Here is a 20486-nt window from a genome sequence, read left to right as displayed (position 1 = left end):
CCAAGACGTGCTCTGACTTATGTTGTTTTTTAACTTCCTGTCCACACTGGAAGTGACATCACATTGTGTTTAACGTATGAAAATTCCAGCAGATCAGCAGTTTCTGGAATACTCTGGCACCAACAACCATGCCACGTTCAAAGTCACTTAAATCACCTTTCCTCCCCATTCTGATGCTCCGTTTGAACTTCAGCAGGTCGTCTGTCTACATGCCTTAATGCATTGAGTTGCTGCCATGTGATTAGCTGATTAGCTATTTGCATTAACCAGCATTTGAACAGGTGTACCTAATAAAGTGGCCGTGAGTGTATATACATATTACATGATTTATTCATGTGCTTATTTCATTATTTAATATCTAACTTTTTTGGGCTCCATACAGTTTATGTATCAACACATAAATAATGCTATGGTGGATTAGAAGGCTCAAAACTAAGTAAATCTCCAATTTGCTCTCAGTGAAGCAGATCTTAGTCGTTTTCTTAATTATATATTCGAATACTTTCAGACTATTACAGGAAAATATGTAAATGTTGTGCAGGTCACAGTCGATTCAGTTCACGTGCTCTGTGGAGGACACTGCGTCTGTAAATATTTTTGTCTAATAGCACTTCACAGCAGGTGGAAGCTTTTAAGATGAGTCAGTATGTTACTGGAGAGCAACAGAGTTAGAACGCAGGAAACAGATGATGCCTCACTTTGTTAAAATGCTGCGTAAATGAACACATTTATATCTCTCTCCTCTTCCAGACCTTCATGAAGTCTCTTTCACTGAATCTCATATGAGCTGTTATTTGCCGTTTGTCCTCTTTATCTTTGTTTACTGTGTTGTGTGGTAATGTAAAAGATAATAATGTGTCATTCATGATTTTTACCTGTCTGGGAGTCACCACAGGTGCTAAGTGAGGCTGGAAGGTACTGCGTCGGTCTGTGATGGTATTTCCATGTTTTATGGGAGGTAGCTCTTCATCTGCAGGACAAAATGTTACACAGCAGAGAGATCAGGTTTATAACAAGCTGTGTTTAATGTCGACCACTGAATCCAAGTTTATCAAACTGTAATGAGCCGTACCGTTTTTATGATCCATGAACAGATGTGCATTCTCTGTGTTAAGCCTGAGAGTCCTGAAGTCTGGTATGTCATCATCGTCATCATCATCCACTTCTTCCTCAGCTGTCATATTCACCTTCTCTTGGTGATCCACTGAAGCATGGAAGAAATGCAAGGGCAATTTTAGGCAATGTAATGGGGGGGTCAGTGTGAGGACAGAGCACCAAGGGTGTAGGTTTTGTTTCAGCATTGAGGGAGGACACAAGGTGGACTGTGAGGCCCCTGGACACAGATATGCAAAGGGCCCCACCACCTTTCCTACGTAGGAGCAAGACACACATGCCCCTTTTACACTGTCTGTTCAAATCGGGAATATTGCGTCTTTATACTGCCTCGCCATTCTGTGTGATACACTCTAGGTGATACAGAGACAAAGTAATGGGCCTCTGAATCAGTAAAAAAATTGAAGATTTTGCCTAAAATAAAGGATGATGATTTTTCAGGATGAATAACTGTCTGTGGCTTCATCTGAGCAGGTAAATGACACTATGGGGCTGTAGGCACACTATCAATGAACATTTGTTTCAAACTCAAAGAAGACTGCTCCAAGGATGACCATTCTACAGTGTTTTTTCCATGAAAAGATCCAGGCGGAGCTCCAAATGACAAGTCGGTCACTCAGCTTCAAAACAGTACTGTCAGTGATCAAACAACACTCAGCCAGATTCTAACATTGTAATGACTGAAATCAGGCGTGATTGTGATAGCTGATGTTGTTTATGACACAGAAACACCATAAAATATCACCAAATAGAGCCATATGAAATATGAAAGTTATGATCCCACTTTCTAGACGGTATATCTCAGTCAAAAATAGCGGTAGGAGTGAGACTCTTACCTTTTATAGAACAGCTACGTCCCCACTAACAGCTCCATAAGATCGCAAGTAATCCTTTAACTTTTCCCGTCGAAAAACGGCATGACATGACTTGTCACCACTCATCGCGATTTTGGACTATGTGTGTTTAGGCTGCTCTGTTGTGAAATCCATAAGAAATAAAAGAAAAACGATGTTATTTTTGAAAAGTCGAGAGCTTCCTGAATCCGGCAATACCAAACATCACATGGTTTGATGACGTAGTGCGCCTGGGAGATACCATTTAACAGAGGAGGAGGGGAGTGAGGACGTCGGTGTCCTGGCGGAGTTAGAGAGATTAAAAAGCAGCTAATAACAGTTAGCAGCTAACTCAAAGAAAAGAACAACAGTTGAAAATGTCCGCAAATTGGGAAAATAATGAAATTTGGGAGCACCTTACCCTCCTAACAAAGGAAGAGATCCGCTGCCATATAACAGAGAAAGTAAATAATTGTTACTGTCATGTTATGCTTTATTAAGTGCTGTGGACGCACATGTATGTAACACGTCAAGCCCATCACGCCTCTTTTGGTTCTGCAATGCCAGCGTGCTTTTGAAAATCACACTCTGGAGCAATATGATGCAGCTGTCATTTGGTTCTGTGTAAAAATGCAAAGGAGACGTAAAGAAGGGACTTCCTAGTGGCCCTATAGCACGATCTCTGTGTACAAATGGCTACAGACTATGTGGTGGTTCTGCAATTTTTTGAGGTAATTTTGTGTCTCAGTGAGGTAATTTTTCTTTTTGTGTCTCCTTGTGGTTGTTCTTTGTCTCTTTGTAGATGCTTTGCCCATTTTGTAGTTACTTTTTTTTTGCCCATTCTGTGTCTCTTTGTAGACACTTTGAGTCTCTTCCTCGTTGGTATGTGTTAATTTGACATTTGACATGTTGCAAGTGAAGGTTCCTTGGGCCCCCTGACACTTTGGGCCCCTTGGCCTGCGCCCAATAGGTCCGTTCTGTAATCCACCCATGGAGACACATATTAAGCATGGTTCTAGGGGTTGTCACTCAGGAAGTTTTCAGGCTCTAACACACACAACTCTTTTTATGCACCAATTTATGATGCAAATGTCTTTATTTATGCAAAGGGAAACACGAATTCAGGTGCCAGATGAAAATTCAAATATATAAAAACATAATGCAGTAAGGCACCTAGGTATCTGTATTGCTTTATAAATATTTATTCTCCTGTAGATAGACTTTCTAACTTAATGTTATCCCTGCAGAATCAACACACGTGTCGGAAAAATAAACTCTTCTGTCCTCTTTTGTTTGTGGCAGAATCTTTTTTAAACGTGTATGTGGGGGGTGTTTTTGTTTTGTTTATTTGCTTACATAATTTGTTTTTCAGACATTACACATGTGTTTCTTCTATATTTACATGGCATTAAACCTTTCTCATTCATTAGTAAACATTTCTTGAAGCAAGCTATTCTTAAAAAACCTTTTTAACAAATTATGCTTTTTAAAAGCAATGGGGGACAAAATCAGCCACTTCAAAAAGTGCTGGGGACACATCTCTAGCGGCCCCAGTGTCAATGAAACCTATGAGGAAATGTTGTGTTTTAGTTTGGAGAAAAGAGACTGTGAAAATTAATAAATGCACATGGTAAAAAAAAAAAAGAAGCCTGAATTAGCCTCGAGGCCTTTTTTCATCATTAGTCCCTATGACCAAGGTGTTATGAAAGGCTTCTTAAAATACATCAAAAACAGGGCATTGGTTAACAAAACAAAAACACAACAGCTTTCTAAGAAAAGATTTTTTAGAAATCTCAAACCTGGTGTCTGTAAAGGTCGTTACTGATAGGCTGACCAAACGTCCTCTTTTGCCTGGACATGTCCACTTTTGATGTCCTGTCCGGGGCGTCTGGGGGGTGTTTATAAATTGATGATAATGTCCGTTTTTCCTTGTGTGTGTGTGCGTGTGTGTGTGTGTGTGTGTGTGTTAGAGTGCAGCACGGGTCGCATATTTCTGTCCGAATTCTGTTGTGTGTTCTGTCATTCTGTTGTGTTATGTCCGAAACCGAACCGAGCCCAAAATTATTTAATGACTAAAGCACTGAGTTTGTGTTACACAGTTGTTATGGTTACAGGCTATTTAACAGGCCGGACATGCTCCGCGGAGAGGGAGACCTCCGTGTTTGAGACGAGAGCGGGCGGCGGGTGGTCCGAGGCTTCCAGCGAGGGGAGAGGGAGAAACAAACAGCCAGTGTGTGTGTGTTCTGTTCAGGTGTTGTCACGTAAATAACAGTCCCCAAGCAATAAACAGGACAGACAATAGGATTTTATTTATTTTTACACTACATTTTCACTGAAAGCTGACCGAATCCGACCCGAGCCCGAATACAATTTATACATTTTTGACCGAACCCGGCCCGACCCATCGGGTAGGCCTGCCGTCGGGACCCGTCGGGCTCGGATCAGGTAGCCACACTCTAGTGTGTGTATGAGTCCCCTATCTATAGGGGCCGATCTGAATTTCTGTCTTTGAGAGATATTATTTTGTAATATAACTGAATTTTCTATCCATACATATAAACTTTAAATATATTAAAATTATAAGGCATCTTTGAGTAAACTGCGAGTATCATTTAAGTAGGCTATGTCATGGCCGGACCAAGTGTCCTCTTTTTTGGAAATCTCAAACCTGGTGTCTGTAAAGGTCGTCACTGATGTCTACAAACATGGCAGCTTGTCATTAAAATGACACCTACTGAGCAACTTAGTACCATCACATGACCTTAACATCGACACTAAGATGGTTTCATGACCTATGACACCAAGACAGACAATTCATAATGGATGACACCAGTTATTAGACTGATACTACCTTTGTGGGACCAGTGAAGACGCCGATATGATGTGTAGCAAGGATTACACAAACCGACTGATCAGAGTGCCATCATTAAATTAACTGAGAATGGTTTTAGCTGAGTGACTTCAACATATTTGTTCCCTTGGACAGTTAACCATGACAGATACTCTTCCACATTTGCTTTTGTTTTTTAAGATTGGTTTCCGTTTTCTTGTTTGTTTTTGTTTTTTGATAGGAAAGCTGACATGCAGCAAATGGCTGCAGGCTGGAAGTGAACTCACGCCGCTGCAGCAAGGACACAGCCTTGGTACATGGAGCTCCCGCTCTACCAGGTGACCCACTGGGTGCCCCCAGTTACACCTTTGTTAACAACACACACAGGGAAAAGTGCCAGTGCAGAAAGTGGCTGAGTTCATAAGTTACTGTTGTATAATGTCTGGTATCCACTGACAGCTAATGCAGTGGGACTGGATACAAAAGATCCGCAGGTGAGCTGAAAGTAGTGCTCAGTTGTTATGGAAACAAAGGTGAGCTGTGTGTGAGCGCAGCCTAAATCTGTTGATGGACCCAAATGTGCTAAAAATAAAGTTAAACTATAACAATGACCTTGTGAATTTTCTTGCTTTCTTGCTTGTTGGATACGGCCATATTATACATATATATATATATATATATATATATATATATATATATATATATATATTTTTTTTTTTTTTTTTTTTTGTAAAACCAATAATGTGTGAGTCTGTCTCTCGGTACCATCCAACTTTCACAGCCGTTCTGTGGCAGCCAGCTCCAAACCCAAAATAATTTCCTACAGCAGCTGGTCCATGTAGTTTTTAGCAAACATTACTCAAACAGGGAAATTTAGATCAGTGAATTTGTGTGGGACTATTTTCAGCCATGGATTAAAGCTTGAGTGCCGGACTTTTACATATAAATGACCATCTGTTACATTCAAGCCCTCGCCAAACAAGTTCACACTATGCTGATTAAGCCTATTGCCACCAGGGAAAGCTCTCTTGTCATTTGCAGCACACCAAAGCTGTGTTTTCTGGTTTCTGTGGCTACTTTCCCACGCAATCACACCCGAGACAAAAGTTCCACATGCCAGCTTTAACATACATTTGGTGCTCTAGAGTATCAACAACAGCAGGAGGACATGTCTCCCGCACTTTTATTGTTTCAGGTTGATTTCCTTACCCTATAGCCCCTTTTACACTGCCTGTTCAAGGAGGGAATGTCACGCCGCTATTCAGCATGCCTCATGAAAGGTATGATTGCAGATAGGAGGGACAGTGTTGTCTCGCCCTTAAGCTGGCAGCGGAGGTAATAACAGCGCCAAATCAACATCTATATAAAAGGGACAGCCAGCAGGATAACAACATAACAACGTATTATGTGTGCAACCAGCTGCAGGGAGATTTAAAAAGCAGCTGATAGCAGTTAGCAGCTAACTCAAAGAAGAAGTACAGCAGCTGAAAATGTCCGCAAAGTGGGGACACAATGAGGTCCAGGAGCTCCTTACCCCCTGAGAGGGCAAGATCAGCTGCCATATCACAGGGAAGGTAAATGATTGTTATATTAACGCCATTGTTATTGTTTAGAAAGTGCTGCTGACACGTTATATGTCACACCAGAGGTTGACGCTGTTATGTTACACGTCACACCCGTCATGCCTCTTTTGCTTCTGTGATGTCGGTATGCTGTCTACAGTCACACACTGGAGCAGCATGATGACGCCATTGTTTGGTTCTGTGTAAAAATGCAAAGGCAGTGTAAAGAAAGGACTTTGTAGTGGCCCTACAGCATAATCTTGGGGTTATGTCCAATACATGAATGGCTAATATGCAATACTGTTATATGTATTATGTGTTTTTATGTTTGTTTGTTTTTTTTTACAGTGTATGATTTTCATTTCTTCTGGACTAATACTGTAGGGCAGCAATACCTGTGCAGCTCCTGATTCCAAGACACATTTGGGGTAATAAAGTATATCGTATCGTATCGTATCGTATCGATCTCTGCGTAAAAGCGGCTGATGAATGTTCTTCTCTTACTGTCAATCCACAATAGTCCAGGTGAGAGAAGGTCTGAGTTGGTAAAATGTTGATACACTCATCTGAGATGCCTCAAAGACCCTGTGTGTAGGATTTAATGGCAACTAGAAGTTAAGTTGCAGATTACAACCAACTGAATATCCCTCCCCTCACCGTGTAGAGCAGTGCTTTTAAGGGATGGGTCACGATTTTCGAATTTCGAATAGGCGTTTTATTTTTGAAAAATCAATTTTTTAATGCAACTATTACTACTCGGCGTCTTATTTCCCCCCTTTATTTGACATGCAATTCAGCTCCTAGCCGCACGAGGGCAGTATAGGATTGCTACAGCGGTGTGAGATGGGCTGACAGCTAGTTTGATGCTCTTCTACAAACAGGAGAAACATGCAGAGACTACTACTCCGCGAGGAATGTTCGCAGTCATTCAGGCTTTCATAGTCGAGCGCACTTCCGCGTTGTAGTTTCCTGTAAAAATGTCTGTGAAAAATCCCCACGATGTGAAAAATACATGCCGAGCAGTCACTGGTGCTCGGAGCTTTGCGCGCACAGGGCTTGCGGACGTCTGCTTTGAGTCCACGCGGACCTCCGTGGAGTCCGTTCCGCATACGTTCCACCCGAGTATGTTCGGGCATTTAATGATGAATGGATCTCTGTGTGCGTGGCTCCCGGGGTGGGGGCGATTATTCGAAAAATTGTCAAATAGTTGCCACGATTTTCGAATAGTGTTTTTGCTTGTGCTGCCCATCCCTAGTGCTTTTCAAACTTTTTGTGCCCAAGCCACCACAAAGGACGAACCAAAATCTCAAGGCACACCCGTAAATATATCTGTGCACAATAGCTTCTATAACGTGTTATCACTCTTATCACGACATTTACAATAAACCAATAAAAATAAGAACAAAACAGGTAGTTTTCGTGACACTGTCCACTGACAGTTTTTTTCCCTTTCTTTTCAGTGGTAGGTCGTAAAGCGATTCATTGTCCCACTCATGGCTTTTTCCTTTTAAATGTTATCATCCCTCACAATGACTGCTAATCAGGGCTTTTGATGTATCACACACTTATAATTCCCATGTGCAAAAAGCAACAAATAGGTTCCCCATGAAGGTTTTTTAGATTAAATTAAATTCTTAGCTGGAGTTTGCCTCTTTATTAAGAAATTGGTGTGCACAACATGCTGATACAGTCAATTAAAAATTAATTCATAACTTTTTGTACAGGCCCAGTAAATTGTTGCAATAATAGTATGTGGTTATCACAAACTCCCATGGCACACCTAAATTTGCATCATAGCACACCATTTAAAGAGATAGTGCACCCAAAAATGAAAATTCAGCCATTATCTACTTACCCTCATGCCGAGGGAGGCTCTGGTGAAGTTTTAGAGTCCTCACATCCCTTGCGGAGATCCAAGGGGGAAGTGGCTAGCACACCTAATGGCTGACAGCGCCCCAGACTAACGTCCAAGAACACAAAATTGAATCCACAAAATATCTCCAACATGCTCATCCGTAGTGATCCAAGTGTGCTGCAGCCCCGACATAAAAAGTTGTTTTGAAAAACATCATTTGAACTCTCTTTTTAGCCTCACTGTAGCCTGTAGCTCTGACTGCTTCTGTGCTCCGTGCTCACGTGTGCGCACTTGCGCGAGACCAGCGAAAGCATGAGCTTTGCTTACCTGTGTTTACATCACGTGACACGTGCACCACAGGGGGAGACAACAGTAACCACATATCCGAGACCAATGCCATTGTCCGCCTGAACTACGGTAGAAATTAATGACTTACTCCTCTGAAAGTCTGCCATCTGGTCCTGCGGGCCTTTTTACTTCCCCACTTCTTGGGGAAGTAAAAAACTGTCTCCAGAACACCACGGGTCAGTAGTGCTGGAAACTCGGGGTGATCGGTGATGCACGGTCTCTGAAGAGCAACAGTCTCGTCAGTACTGATGTCCAGATTCTCAAGTGCAGGCATCGCCAATTCCCAGTCTGAGCAGCAAAGACTTTCCTCATCCGTTGGCATTGCTTTGCATTTGAAACAACTATACCACCAGGTTTCCAGTGCTCGACTCCGGTATTCTGTGGCTGGGCTCATGAGCTGTGGCGGCTGCTTCGTCCAGTAGCCTGAGTTCCGTCCGTTTCCTGATGTAAACACGGGTGAGCAAAGCTCATGCTTTCACTGGTCTCGCGCAGGCGCGCACACGTGAGCGCGGAGCACAGAGAAGCAGTCAGAGCTACAGGCTACAGTGAGGCTAAAAACAGAGTTCATATGACGTTTTTCGAAACAACTTTTTATGTCGGGGCTTCAGCACACTTGGATCACTACAGATGAGCAGTATGGAGATACTTTGTGGATTCAATTTTGTGTTCTTGGACGTTAGTCTGGGGCGCCGTCAGCCATTAGGTGTGCTAGCCGCTCTCCCCACCGATCTCCGCAAGGGATGTGAGGACTCTAAAACTTCACCAGAGCCTTCCTCGGCATGAGGGTGAGTAGATAATGGCTGAATTTTCATTTTTTGGTGCACTATCCCTTTAAGAACCACTGGTGTAGAGAACCAGTAGAAACATAGCCGTGCAACATGGCAGGCTCCGTGGAAGAGGACCCCCTCCCTATGTAGATATAAAGGGCTAACAAAACATGATTCTTAGTTCCAGGTAATTATCAACTAATGAAAACATAATTATGAATATTATGTTCCATTTCTGCTAATAGACCCCCTTAATCACACACACTGGACCTTAAAGTTATTGGTGGGATGAATTCATTGTTGGTGTGTAAAAAGGGCTCCAGACTGTGTGGTGGTTTTGCATCTCTTTGAGGTAAATTTGTGTCTTTGTGAGGTGACTTTTCACTTTCAATTCTTTTTGTGTCTCGTGGTTGTTCTGTCTCTTTGTAGATGTTTCGCCCATATTGTAGTTACTTTGTGTCTATTTGCAGCTCCTTTGCATCTTTATGTGGCCAGTCTGTGTTTCTTTGTCAACACTTTGAGTCCCTTCCTCGTTGTTAATTTGACATTTGATATTTTGCAAGTGAAGGTTTCTTCTCTTCTTCTCCCTGACAATCCTTATTGGTAGAATAAATTCATTGTTGGTGTTGCTGTTTTTTTTAATGGGGTAGCTCATAATATGTATAAGCATTATCATAAATATAGAAGATCAGCCGTATCCTTTAATGTTCCTCATGAGAAATAGGTACGCCTTTTCAAGAAAGGAAAAAACAGCTCTTAGATGGACATAATAAAAACGAATGATCAAAGTTGAACTGGTCATAAATCTAACAAGCGTTCAGTGACAATGTGAAGCTGACTAATGCCTTCAGTGTTTGTTCCGCGCATGAATAGAAGCACCCAGAAGCACAAATGCTGCCAAAATTCATTAAAAGTAAATGGGACTTCATATTTGGGTGAACAAACATTTGGTGTCTCTGATGTTTTTCATCCTTCGCTTTCCATCTGCTCTCATTCAGCCAAACTTCATCATCATCTTATTTCTCTTTCTTGTCATGTCCTCTGTTATGTTTACTCCCTTTTCATTTCCTTTTCTATGAAATGTGCATCTTCAGCCTCATCACCCCCCCCCCCCCCCCCCCCCCCTCCTTTCTCCCTCTCTCCACCCGTCATTTGAATGGGAATAAGCTGTCAGTCCCACTCCTCTGAGCTTAAGTGCTGTGGCCAGTTATACTTACTACCACATGAATCGCGGAGAGAGGACAATTTTATACCACACAACAATGGGGAGGAGGACAGTTAATATTTTCAGACTTGTTGCTCAAAAGAAAGCAGAGCCTACCTCGATAATGGATACTGCTGGGCTCGGCTGTAGATAACCAAGCGTCCTCCAGAAAACCTGATGCACGCTGACACTTGTAGAAAATCTTTAATTTGGGAATCTTTTACGCTTTTTACACTTCAAAAGAGTCTGCCAAGGTAACAGAAGCCATTACATAGATATTGATCTTAATTCAATGCAGTCACTCAAAGTCAGACACAGAAGGCTTTTTTAATGCCCCCACAGGCCTTTGTGCTCATCTTATCACAGCTCTAGACCACATCAGACAGCTGTAGTACTAATGGAGGTGCACCTTAGCAGAACTTAGATGAGGCTCCAGATAGGGGAGTATTCATCCGGAGCTTTGATACTACTCATTCATAAAACATAATCAAATAATCACCCCTCTGATAAACAGCAGGTTTCATCAGAGCTTTTAACATGTATGCATGTTATCATGTGCTCCTGAGCTGTGTTAAGAGAGAGTCGTGTCATCCCTATTCTCTTCAATGGGCCTTTTTTTTTTTTTTTTTTACAGCAATAGCGGAGCCTCTCAATTTTCATGCAAGTCAAGAGTAAATATTGAGTTTCAGCAGAACAGAGCAACTGTGATAGACATTTAAAAACATTTAAAGAATCACATTGTAAATTGTCACCACATCTGCATTAAATGAACATGTGCATTAAAGGGCCAGATGTAAGATTTGAGTGAAATCTAGCTGTGAGGATTGCATATTAAAACCAGCTGAAACTTCTCAAAGTTAGAATTCCTTGGATGTTTATTGTTCAGAAGGTTTTTACCAAGAGCTGAGTTATCCACAGAGGTCTCCTCCACTCAAAAACAACCAGACCAGGTGATTAAAACCAGTAAAAACACATAATAAAGCAGTTTCACATTACAAATCAATCGTATGCTGTTTGGCTCAGCACCTGCAAAGATGTGCCAATTTTCACTGCTAACTACAGCGGCTGACACAAAACCATAAATGGCACTATGTATAGCCAGTGTTTGCTTTGTCCCTTCTGGGCTCCTGTCAAAACACAGCGGCGCAACATGGCAGACTCCATAGGCCAGGACCCGATCCCTGTGTAGCTATAAATGTCTCATTCTGAGGTAACAAAAACACAACAGTTCATACTTTCAGGCGATTGTACACTAAAGAAAACATATTAATTACATTATATTCCATTTCTGCCAACATATCCTCTTAAATCCTACACACAAAACCAAGGGCAAAAAAACTCACTCTCCTCTAACACTCTTGGACCAACTACTGCGAACAGGCAGTTGGTAGCTGATGATAAACCAATATTAGACTCCTTAACTCTGATCATACAAGCAGTGGACCACTCCAAATAAATTACACCGAGAAACATGAGCATCCAGCTGCACCCTGAAAGTTTGTCAGGATTTTTTTTTTCACCTCATAGCAACCTGTTTCTTGGCTGTATTAAGGTCAGCAAAATAGGTCTTCTCTGGTACCCAGGAGCTGGCAGCTGAGATAAATAATTCAGGAGTAAACAGTTATAGACACTGGCATAGTCGAGGAGAATATATCTAACAAGTGAAAGGAAGACCCCCTTCAAAGAACGAGCAACAGGTGGGCATTCCCAGAACACCTGGAGGAAAGTAGAAAAAGAACTCTAAACTTGATTTTGTTTTTTTTTTGCAGGGTAGGGAAAATAAAAAGTTAGTCAAACATAACACTGGGGTGATTGTAGAGTAGTGGGTAAATGTGGTGAAATAATTTTGGTGTACCAGTTATACTGAACAAAAATATAAACGCAACACTTCTGTTTTTGCTCCCATTTTTCATGAGCTGAACTCAAAGATCTAAAACATTTTCTATACACACAAAAGACCATTTCCCACAAATATTGTTCACAAATCTGTCTAAATCTGTGTTAGTGAGCACTTCTCCTTTGCCAAGATAATCCATCCCACCTCACAGGTGTGGCATATCAAGATGCTGATTAGACAGCATGAATATTGCACAGGTGTTCCTTAGGCTGGCCACAATAAAAGGCCACTCTGAAATGTGCAGTTTTGCTTTATTGGGGGGGTCTGGGGGGGTCAGAAAACCTGTCAGTATCTGGTGTGACCACCATTTGCCTCACACAGTGCAACACATCTCCTTCGCATTGATCAGGTTGTTGATTGTGAGCTGTGGAATGTTGGTCCACTCCTCTTCAATGGCTGTGCGAAGTTGCTGGATATTGGCAGGAACTGAAACACGCTGTCGTATACGCCGATCCAGAGCATCCCAAACATGCTCAATGGGTGACATGTCCGGTGAGTATGCTGGCCATGCAAGAACTGGGATGTTTTCAGCTTCCAGGAATTGTGTACAGATCCTTGCAACATGGGGCTGTGCATTATCGTGCTGCAACATGAGGTGATGGTCGTGGATGAATGGCACAACAATGGGCCTCAGGATCTCGTCACGGTATCTCTGTGTATTCAAAATGCCATCAATAAAATGCACCTGTGTCCGTTGTCCATAACATACGCCTGCCCATACCATAACCCCACCACCACCATGGGCCACTCGATCCACAACGTTGACATCAGCAAACCGCTCACCCACACGACGCCACACATGCTGTTTGCCATCTGCCCTGAACAGTGAAAACCGGGATTCATCCGTGAAGAGAACACCTCTCCAACGTGCCAGACGCCATCAAATGTGAGCATTTGCCCTCTCAAGTCGGTTACGACGACGAACTGCAGTCAGGTCGAGACCCGATGAGGACGACGAGCATGCAGATGAGCTTCCCTGAGACGGTTTCTGACAGTTTGTGCAGAAATTCTTTGGTTATGCAAACCGATTGTTGCAGCAGCTGTCCGGGTGGCTGGTCTCAGACGATCTTGGAGGTGAACATGCTGGATGTGGAGGTCCTGGGCTGGTGTGAGGTTGTGAGGCCGGCTGGATGTACTGCTAAATTGTCTGAAACGCCTTTGGAGACGGCTTATGGTAGAGAAATGAACATTCAATTCATGGGCAACAGCTCTGGTGGACATTCCTGCAGTCAGCATGCCAATTGCACGCTCCCTCAAAACTTGCGACATCTGTGGCATTGTGCTGGGTGATAAAACTGAACATTTTAGAGTGGCCTTTTATTGTGGCCAGCCTAAGGCACACCTGTGCAATAATCATGCTGTCTAATCAGCATCTTGATATGCCACACCTGTGAGGTAGGATGGATTATCTTGGCAAAGGAGAAGTGCTCACTAACACAGATTTTAGACAGATTTGTGAACAATATTTGTGAGAAATGGTCTTTTGTGTGTATAGAAAATGTTGTAGATCTTTGAGTTCAGCTCATGAAAAATGGGAGCAAAAACAAAAGTGTTGCGTTTATATTTTTGTTCAGTGTAGTATAATAAAGTTAATGTTACACAACATGGAGCTAAGGGCACAGGAAAACTGCCTGACATGCTCTTCATGTTTCTGAGTTCATTACAAATTTATTAAATGATGTTTGCTTGAATGTTTGCTGCTCTCACCTCAGCTGCAGAAGTTAGTATGCCCATCTAACTAGCTATGTGCGGTAGTAATCCAGCGTTCCCTCCAAACACAAGGGTCATGTCATTAGCTAAGTACATTATTTTGTGGGGTTACATGTCACTTTAGAAAAACACCTGTCAGGGATGCTTCTCTTTTAAAAGTGAGGCACAATGTTTAAAAATGAAAAGATTAAAGCATCAATCTAATGATTTTTTTACTTATCCATTTACCTTTTTCTGTAGTAAACATTATCCATCCAATTAGATGCCTGGTTTTGTTCACACAAGCTTAAAATCAACTAGAATTATCACCTCGCTATTGTACACCTCCACAAACCAGTCAAGTTGCAGGCACAGTTTACGTGCAGTGAAAACATGGATGTAGCACACATATCTTCCCCCCTGGAAGCACATAAGATCTTTACAATAAGCACAGTTTCAAGATGGACGCCAGTTCACTATCTGACCAAATGTCCCCCCTTCTGTTCCTGAGATATAGAGTTGAGTAATGGCCAGAAAATTGTTTTTGCAGATCATTATGACGCCTCCCTTGGGAGGTGTTTCGGGCATGCCCAACCGGGAGGAGACCTCGGGGCCGCCCCAGAACATGCTGGAGGGACTTACATCACCCGGCTGGCCTGGGAACGCCTCGGGGTTCCCGCGGAAGAGCTGACGGAAGTGGCGGGGGAGAGGACTGTCTGGGCTTCTTTGCTGAGGCTGCTGCCCCTGCGACCCGGACCCGGATAAGCGGAGAACAACGAGTACAAGTACGATCATTATGATGTCACAATGAAGCTGACCTTTGACCTTTTATCATTTTATCTTATTGGACATATGTGTGAAATTTTGTCTTAACTACCATATCATTTCCTGAGTTATGGCCAAAACATGTTTTGTGAGGTCACAGTGACCTTTGACCATTAAATTCTAATCAGTTCATTCTTGATTTCAAGTGGACATTTGTGCCAAATTTGAGGAAATTCCATCAATGCCTTCTTGAGATATCGCCTTCCAGAAATGAGCCGGATGCAAGGTCACAGTGATCTTGACCTTTGACCTTGACGACAAAATTCTAATCAAATCATCCTTGAGTCCACATAAATGTTTGTGCAAAATTTGAGGAAATTCCCTCAAGGCCTTCTTAAAATATAGCCTTCCAGAAATGAGCCAGATGCAAGGTCACAGTGATCGTGACCTTTGACTTTCAACCACCAAAGTCTAATCGGTTCATACTTGAGTCCATGTAGATGTTTGGGCAAAATCTGAGGAAACTCCCTCAGGGACTTCTTAAAAGATCACATTCCAGAAATGAGCCAGATGCAACGTCACAGTGATCATGACCTTTGACTTTCAACCACCAAATTCTAAGCGGTTCATCCTTGAGTCCCTGTAGATGTTCGGGCAAACTTTTAAGAAATTCCCCCCAGGTGTTCTTTGCAATCATGAGAATGAGACAGGCGCACGATCACAGTGACCTTGACCTATGACCACCAATGTCTACTCATCTAACCACATTTAAAGAAATTCCAGTGAGGCGTTCTTGAGATATCACATTCACGGGAATAGGATGGACATATGAAGGGACAGACGGACATATGGATGTATAATATAAAGCCTCCAGCCACAGTTATTGCTGGGGTGGATGCACAAAATCTGTCACCATCATCATTGACAGGTGTAGCAACAGCAACTAAGAGGGGAGGGGCTTACTGAACAAATGAGATTCCTGTATTTGCTGTGTTAAGAAATACGCTTTCCTGGACTGATATATGTTATCAAATGTAAATTCAAGTCATTAGGATGTACTTGAATGAGTGTGTCTCTCGAGCATGGATTTCATTTATCACATCTCACCTGTGTCTGAGCTCTGGGATTTCTCCACGAGGAACTCTCTAATTTTCTCCACCCACAGATAGAGGATGCTCTCCCCCACATGCTCCCTGTTGAAATTGCAATAAATACACATGAGGGTGGACTCTGTGAGAGACACAGACAACACAGACATAGCACTGTGGACACAATCGTATAAGCTTTTGTTGTGGCTAATATCACCCTACAGTGCCTCCCGGTGAAGTCAGAAATCATGAGAAGCACTCACACATAGAGGTCTTCCAGGCTGTTTGCCAATTTGGTCCTCTCGGGGCCTCGCAACCACGCAGCACTACAAAAGCCAAGAGCAAACACAGGGTTATTGAGTAGGAGTACGAGTGGGCTTTAGAGTGGGATGTTGTTCTATCAATTCAGCAGATCTCCGCTAGATTAAATTTGAAAGGCAAATAGACTCACTTAATCTGGTAGATGGGCGGGGCGGCGCTCGGGTAATCAGGGGGGAGAATTATCTGATCAATGAGAAGAAAAAAACATCATAAACTGGGTTACAAACAAGAGAACAATAAAGATCTCTGTGTCTCTACCTGCAAACATGCTGTCAGTTTTGGCTCATCCAAGTCGTCGGATATTTTGATGCAAAATATTCTGGATGCTTCGTCTATAACGCACCATTCGTCCCCGTAGATGGAAGACAGAGCCTCGACCTCTTCGATCTGGATCATAGGAAACAATAACAAAGAAAAACATCTATCATATGTGTCTGTGGACATGAAGTATGAATCTATCCATAAGGTTATTTCAGCATTTGGACCTGAAGTTTACTGAAGGCTTTAAACTCTGACCTAATATATTTTTTAAATAACATCAAAATCAGCTGCACACAGACACATCAAAAGCACACAATATTAAAGATATACTATGCAGGATTTTCCCCAAAAAACAATGCACAGACTCAGACAGAAGTAATCCCATGACCACCATACTTATGCCGTGCTAGAAGTGTGTGGCAGTGTTTTTATCTGCCGAGACTCTGCTCTCTGCCTGTACCTTCCTGGGCTCTGCACACAGGTAAGATTTGGACTTTATAAAGAGCGAGCCATGAAAATTGAGGCACAGCGCTGAAAAAACGCAAATACAGTGAGGTGAAACCAAGTGGCAACACCCAGGGTTGAAAAATGAAGCCAAAGCAAAGAGCTAAAAACTGCAGTTCCTATAATGGCCACTTGAGGCTGGCTCCAGAAGTGAGTGAAATCTATAGATAATTTCACCTAAACTCACCTGTTTGCATTTTATTAAGGCTTAAACTTCTGTATATTTAAGGGTGGGGCTGCATGTGTGACAAGCTCTCTGCGAGGCGTCATCTGGGTCTGTGAGTCCGATCCTTCTGGCTCCAAAAAATCAAGATGGCTACTGCCAAAATGCCAGACTCCAGGCTTCAGAACGAGGGAAGTCACAGTGGCTACATCCATTATTCTATACAGTCTATGGGTGAAACGCCAAGCGGATGAAGCTTGTTCCAAAATGAAAGTGAATCTGGGCTTGGCTTTGCCCTTCACTGGCGATGTTAACAAACAAACTGCATGATATACCTCTAAAGTACAGCTAATCTCAGTTTAGGCACAGAAGTACAAATTTGATTTTCCAAAAAAGTCACATATAGTGGTCTTTGAAAAACCTTTAAACCTCACCTTCATCATTTTAGGAAATATACTTAGATGCTTTTTTGCTGAGAGTTAGATGAGAAGACTGATACCACTCTCATGTCTGTACAGCACATATGTAGTTGGAGCCAGAAGCCAGTTAGCTTAGCTTAGCATAAAGACTGAAAAACTGGGGAAACTGTTAGACTTTGACCTGAGGTGCCTACATGTCAGCACCTGTAAAGCTCACTAATTAACGTGCTGACAGCTATCTTGTTTGTATAAATCCGAACAAAAATGTCTTGGGACTATTTCTTGATCAGGAGAAGTAACTTCCTGGAGTCTCCACTGGTTGTCTGGCACATTAAAGGTCCAGCGTGTAAGATTTAGAGGCAAATAGCAGTCAAGTTGCAGAACTGAAACGTCCCCCGTGTGTCAAGCATGCAAGAGAACTATAATGGCCGACACGAAAACACAAAATGTGGATGGCCCTCTCTAGAGCCAGTGGTTGATTTGTCCTTTCTGGGCTACTGTAAAAGATATGGCAGGCTCAGTGGGAGAGGACCTGCTACAGTATGTGTATAAATATAATGTAACGAAAACCCAAAGATTCCTAATTTCAGGTGAATAGTTCAATACTGTGTAACATTTCTGACAATAGATGACCCCAGATCCTACATGCTGGACTAGGTATGCACGATATTGGATTGAACAACTAGTATGACCAATAACTGAGACCAATATCGATATATCCAATTTTTTAACCGCTTGACGTTTCCTGTGCCCAGCTCTCCTGAAGTGGAGAACTTGACTCTGTCCTTGGCGTTGGAGATCATCACTCTGGGACAGGTCACGGCACTTTTTTCCCCACCTAATCTTAGCGGTCATCAAGTCTCTCTGCATGCTTACTCTTATCATGATGGCCCACCAGCAGGTGGAGACATAAAATACAGTACTTTCTAATGTATGTAATATTCATCCATTGTGCTAAATAAGAAAAAGCACGTTGGCTGATTCTGATATTTCATTTTAAAGCCAATATCGGCTCATACCGACGATGTGCCAATATTATCGTGTGTCCCTACACTGGACCTTTAAATGTGCTAATTAATGAGCTTTAGAGGTGTAAGGAGGTGGACTGTCTTACCTTCAAACGGAGCCAATAGAAGTTTACTGTACAGACATAAGAGTCGTATCAATCTTATCTAAATCTCGGTAAGAAAATGAATAGGCTTGTTTCCCAAAATAGTGAACCAACTGCTTTTATAGAATTGTCAAAGACTTTTAACCATCTGGATGGAAAAAAAGAAAATTTCTGCTGCATGACAAAAAAGATTTTAATCCCATTTTCCAAGTTTCACCATCAAACAACCGTCTGTCGTTTTTTAAGGAGCACCTAGCAAGCTATTTATTTCTTGGAAAATTGGATAGCTCTGTGATTGTCATGGCGATACAGGAGAGGCACTGGAGCTGAACTACAACAAAGACATGTGCATCTGTTCTGGCACACACATCTAATTATGGGTGCTTGTGAGGGTGTTAATTTGAGTCCATCTCTTGCCGAGCCTGCTGGGCTTCAAACATCACATCACATCACCTTGGGAGCAACCTGCAGTGTGTGTGTGTGTGTGTGTGTGTGTGTGTGTGTCTATTCTTCTCTGTTTCATTGCTTGTGTCAGCCTGCCTTAAGTTATTATCCGTAATATTTTCACCTGTCTAGTTCACCCATGGGTTCACATGCCAACAGTAACCATCTGGCATATACTCTCTCTGCACGTCAAAAACACCACAACAAAAATAGACATTGAACCCAACTTGCCAAGTTGTCTTAACTTTATCAGACAGGTTGTAAAAGCAGAAATATATATTACTTGAGCCTGTAGATCTCCTTCATTCCCCGGATGTAAGATGTCGGCCATCAGTTCAAGTGTCGGCTACAGAAAATATGAAAATAAATCAGTGAAAAAACACAGATTATATATAATTTAAGTCACATGAACTACATGTTGAGGAGCAGTCTGCATGTGGGGAAGTAAACAGCTTCCAGGGCAGAGCGGATTGGGTGTTTTGTCTTCCGGGTTCTGACGTGTTTTCACTCAACAAAGTAAAAATCATTACAACAAGGACGACGCCAAATACAAAGCGCAACCAACAAAGAATTCAATTTGTGAATATATAGTTTTTAATTGCGCGTGATATATAAAGTAACGCGTGTGTTTTATGTCACTGGAAATGTATTTCTGCGTTTAAAACAACGCTCACAGCTTTTATTTTGAAAGGCGCAAACGATGCTGCGGGCGACTTCCGCTCTTCGAAGATCAGCTGATGTGAGTGTAAACAGAAAACAGAGGCGTGTGTGTGACACAGACAGCTATATTTCGCCATCGCTCAGCTCAGCGTCAGTTGTGGACGATAAATGGGGAATGTGTGTGTGACGGTGTGATGTGTCGGCCGATGTGCGCCGCGACGTTTGTGCCGCAGTAGCGCAGCAGGAAGCGGCTCAGAGGGGCTTAAAACATCACATGTAGGACCACGGAGGGGCCTGTGAGAGTCCCGTACCCTGGGTTTTACCTCTCAGGACTGGGAGAGTTGAAGAAGTAAGTGTCTGGCTCACTGTTTGTCCTGCTTGCTGGTAAACAAACAGCTGTTATCATGTCTGGTGATTATTGCAAAAATTGTTTTTATTGTTAATTTAATTTTCTCTTAATAATGGTTTTGTAATGCAGCAATGAATCAAAGAAAATTCCAGATTACAATTCTGATTAGTTGCTGCTGATATGTTATTCTATACACTGTTATTATTATTACAACTAGTAGTAACATGATAGTATTCTAATTGTTATATTTTATGAGTACTTTAATTTTTATTTAGAACCTGGAAAAGCAAATATAAAAAGTCC

The 20486-nt window shown here is 42.2% G+C and overlaps 2 protein-coding genes across 6 annotated transcripts in view; one reads left to right on the top strand and one right to left on the bottom strand.

The window, feature by feature from the left end:
- impact (impact RWD domain protein) overlaps positions 1–19628 on the bottom strand; it is a 45456-nt gene extending 25828 nt beyond the window's left edge. For 3 of the 4 annotated variants that reach the window (XM_033621950.2, XM_078168503.1, XM_033621952.2), the window contains exons 1-7: positions 19458–19628; positions 16531–16659; positions 16403–16455; positions 16215–16277; positions 15971–16056; positions 1073–1204; positions 876–970 (exon numbers count right to left, since the gene is read on the bottom strand). In XM_033621950.2, coding sequence (XP_033477841.1) covers positions 876–970; positions 1073–1204; positions 15971–16056; positions 16215–16277; positions 16403–16455; positions 16531–16659; positions 19458–19505 — 606 coding nt within the window. In that variant the 5' untranslated portion in view covers positions 19506–19628. The remainder of the gene's footprint in view (positions 1–875; positions 971–1072; positions 1205–15970; positions 16057–16214; positions 16278–16402; positions 16456–16530; positions 16660–19457) is intronic. The other variant, XM_078168504.1, reaches the window with a different exon arrangement.
- Positions 19629–19917: 289 nt separating this feature from the next.
- osbpl1a (oxysterol binding protein-like 1A) overlaps positions 19918–20486 on the top strand; it is a 46725-nt gene continuing 46156 nt past the window's right edge. For both annotated transcript variants that reach the window (XM_033621799.2, XM_033621800.2), the window contains exon 1: positions 19918–20183. The gene's annotated coding sequence lies outside the window, so the exon portion shown is untranslated. The remainder of the gene's footprint in view (positions 20184–20486) is intronic.

This window comes from Epinephelus lanceolatus, chromosome 6 (genome assembly GCF_041903045.1).
Source record: "Epinephelus lanceolatus isolate andai-2023 chromosome 6, ASM4190304v1, whole genome shotgun sequence".
In the NCBI taxonomy this organism is placed as follows: domain Eukaryota; kingdom Metazoa; phylum Chordata; class Actinopteri; order Perciformes; family Serranidae; genus Epinephelus; species Epinephelus lanceolatus.
The sequence above is the reverse complement of the archived record's forward strand: the minus strand, read 5'-3'. Positions and strand labels throughout refer to the sequence as shown.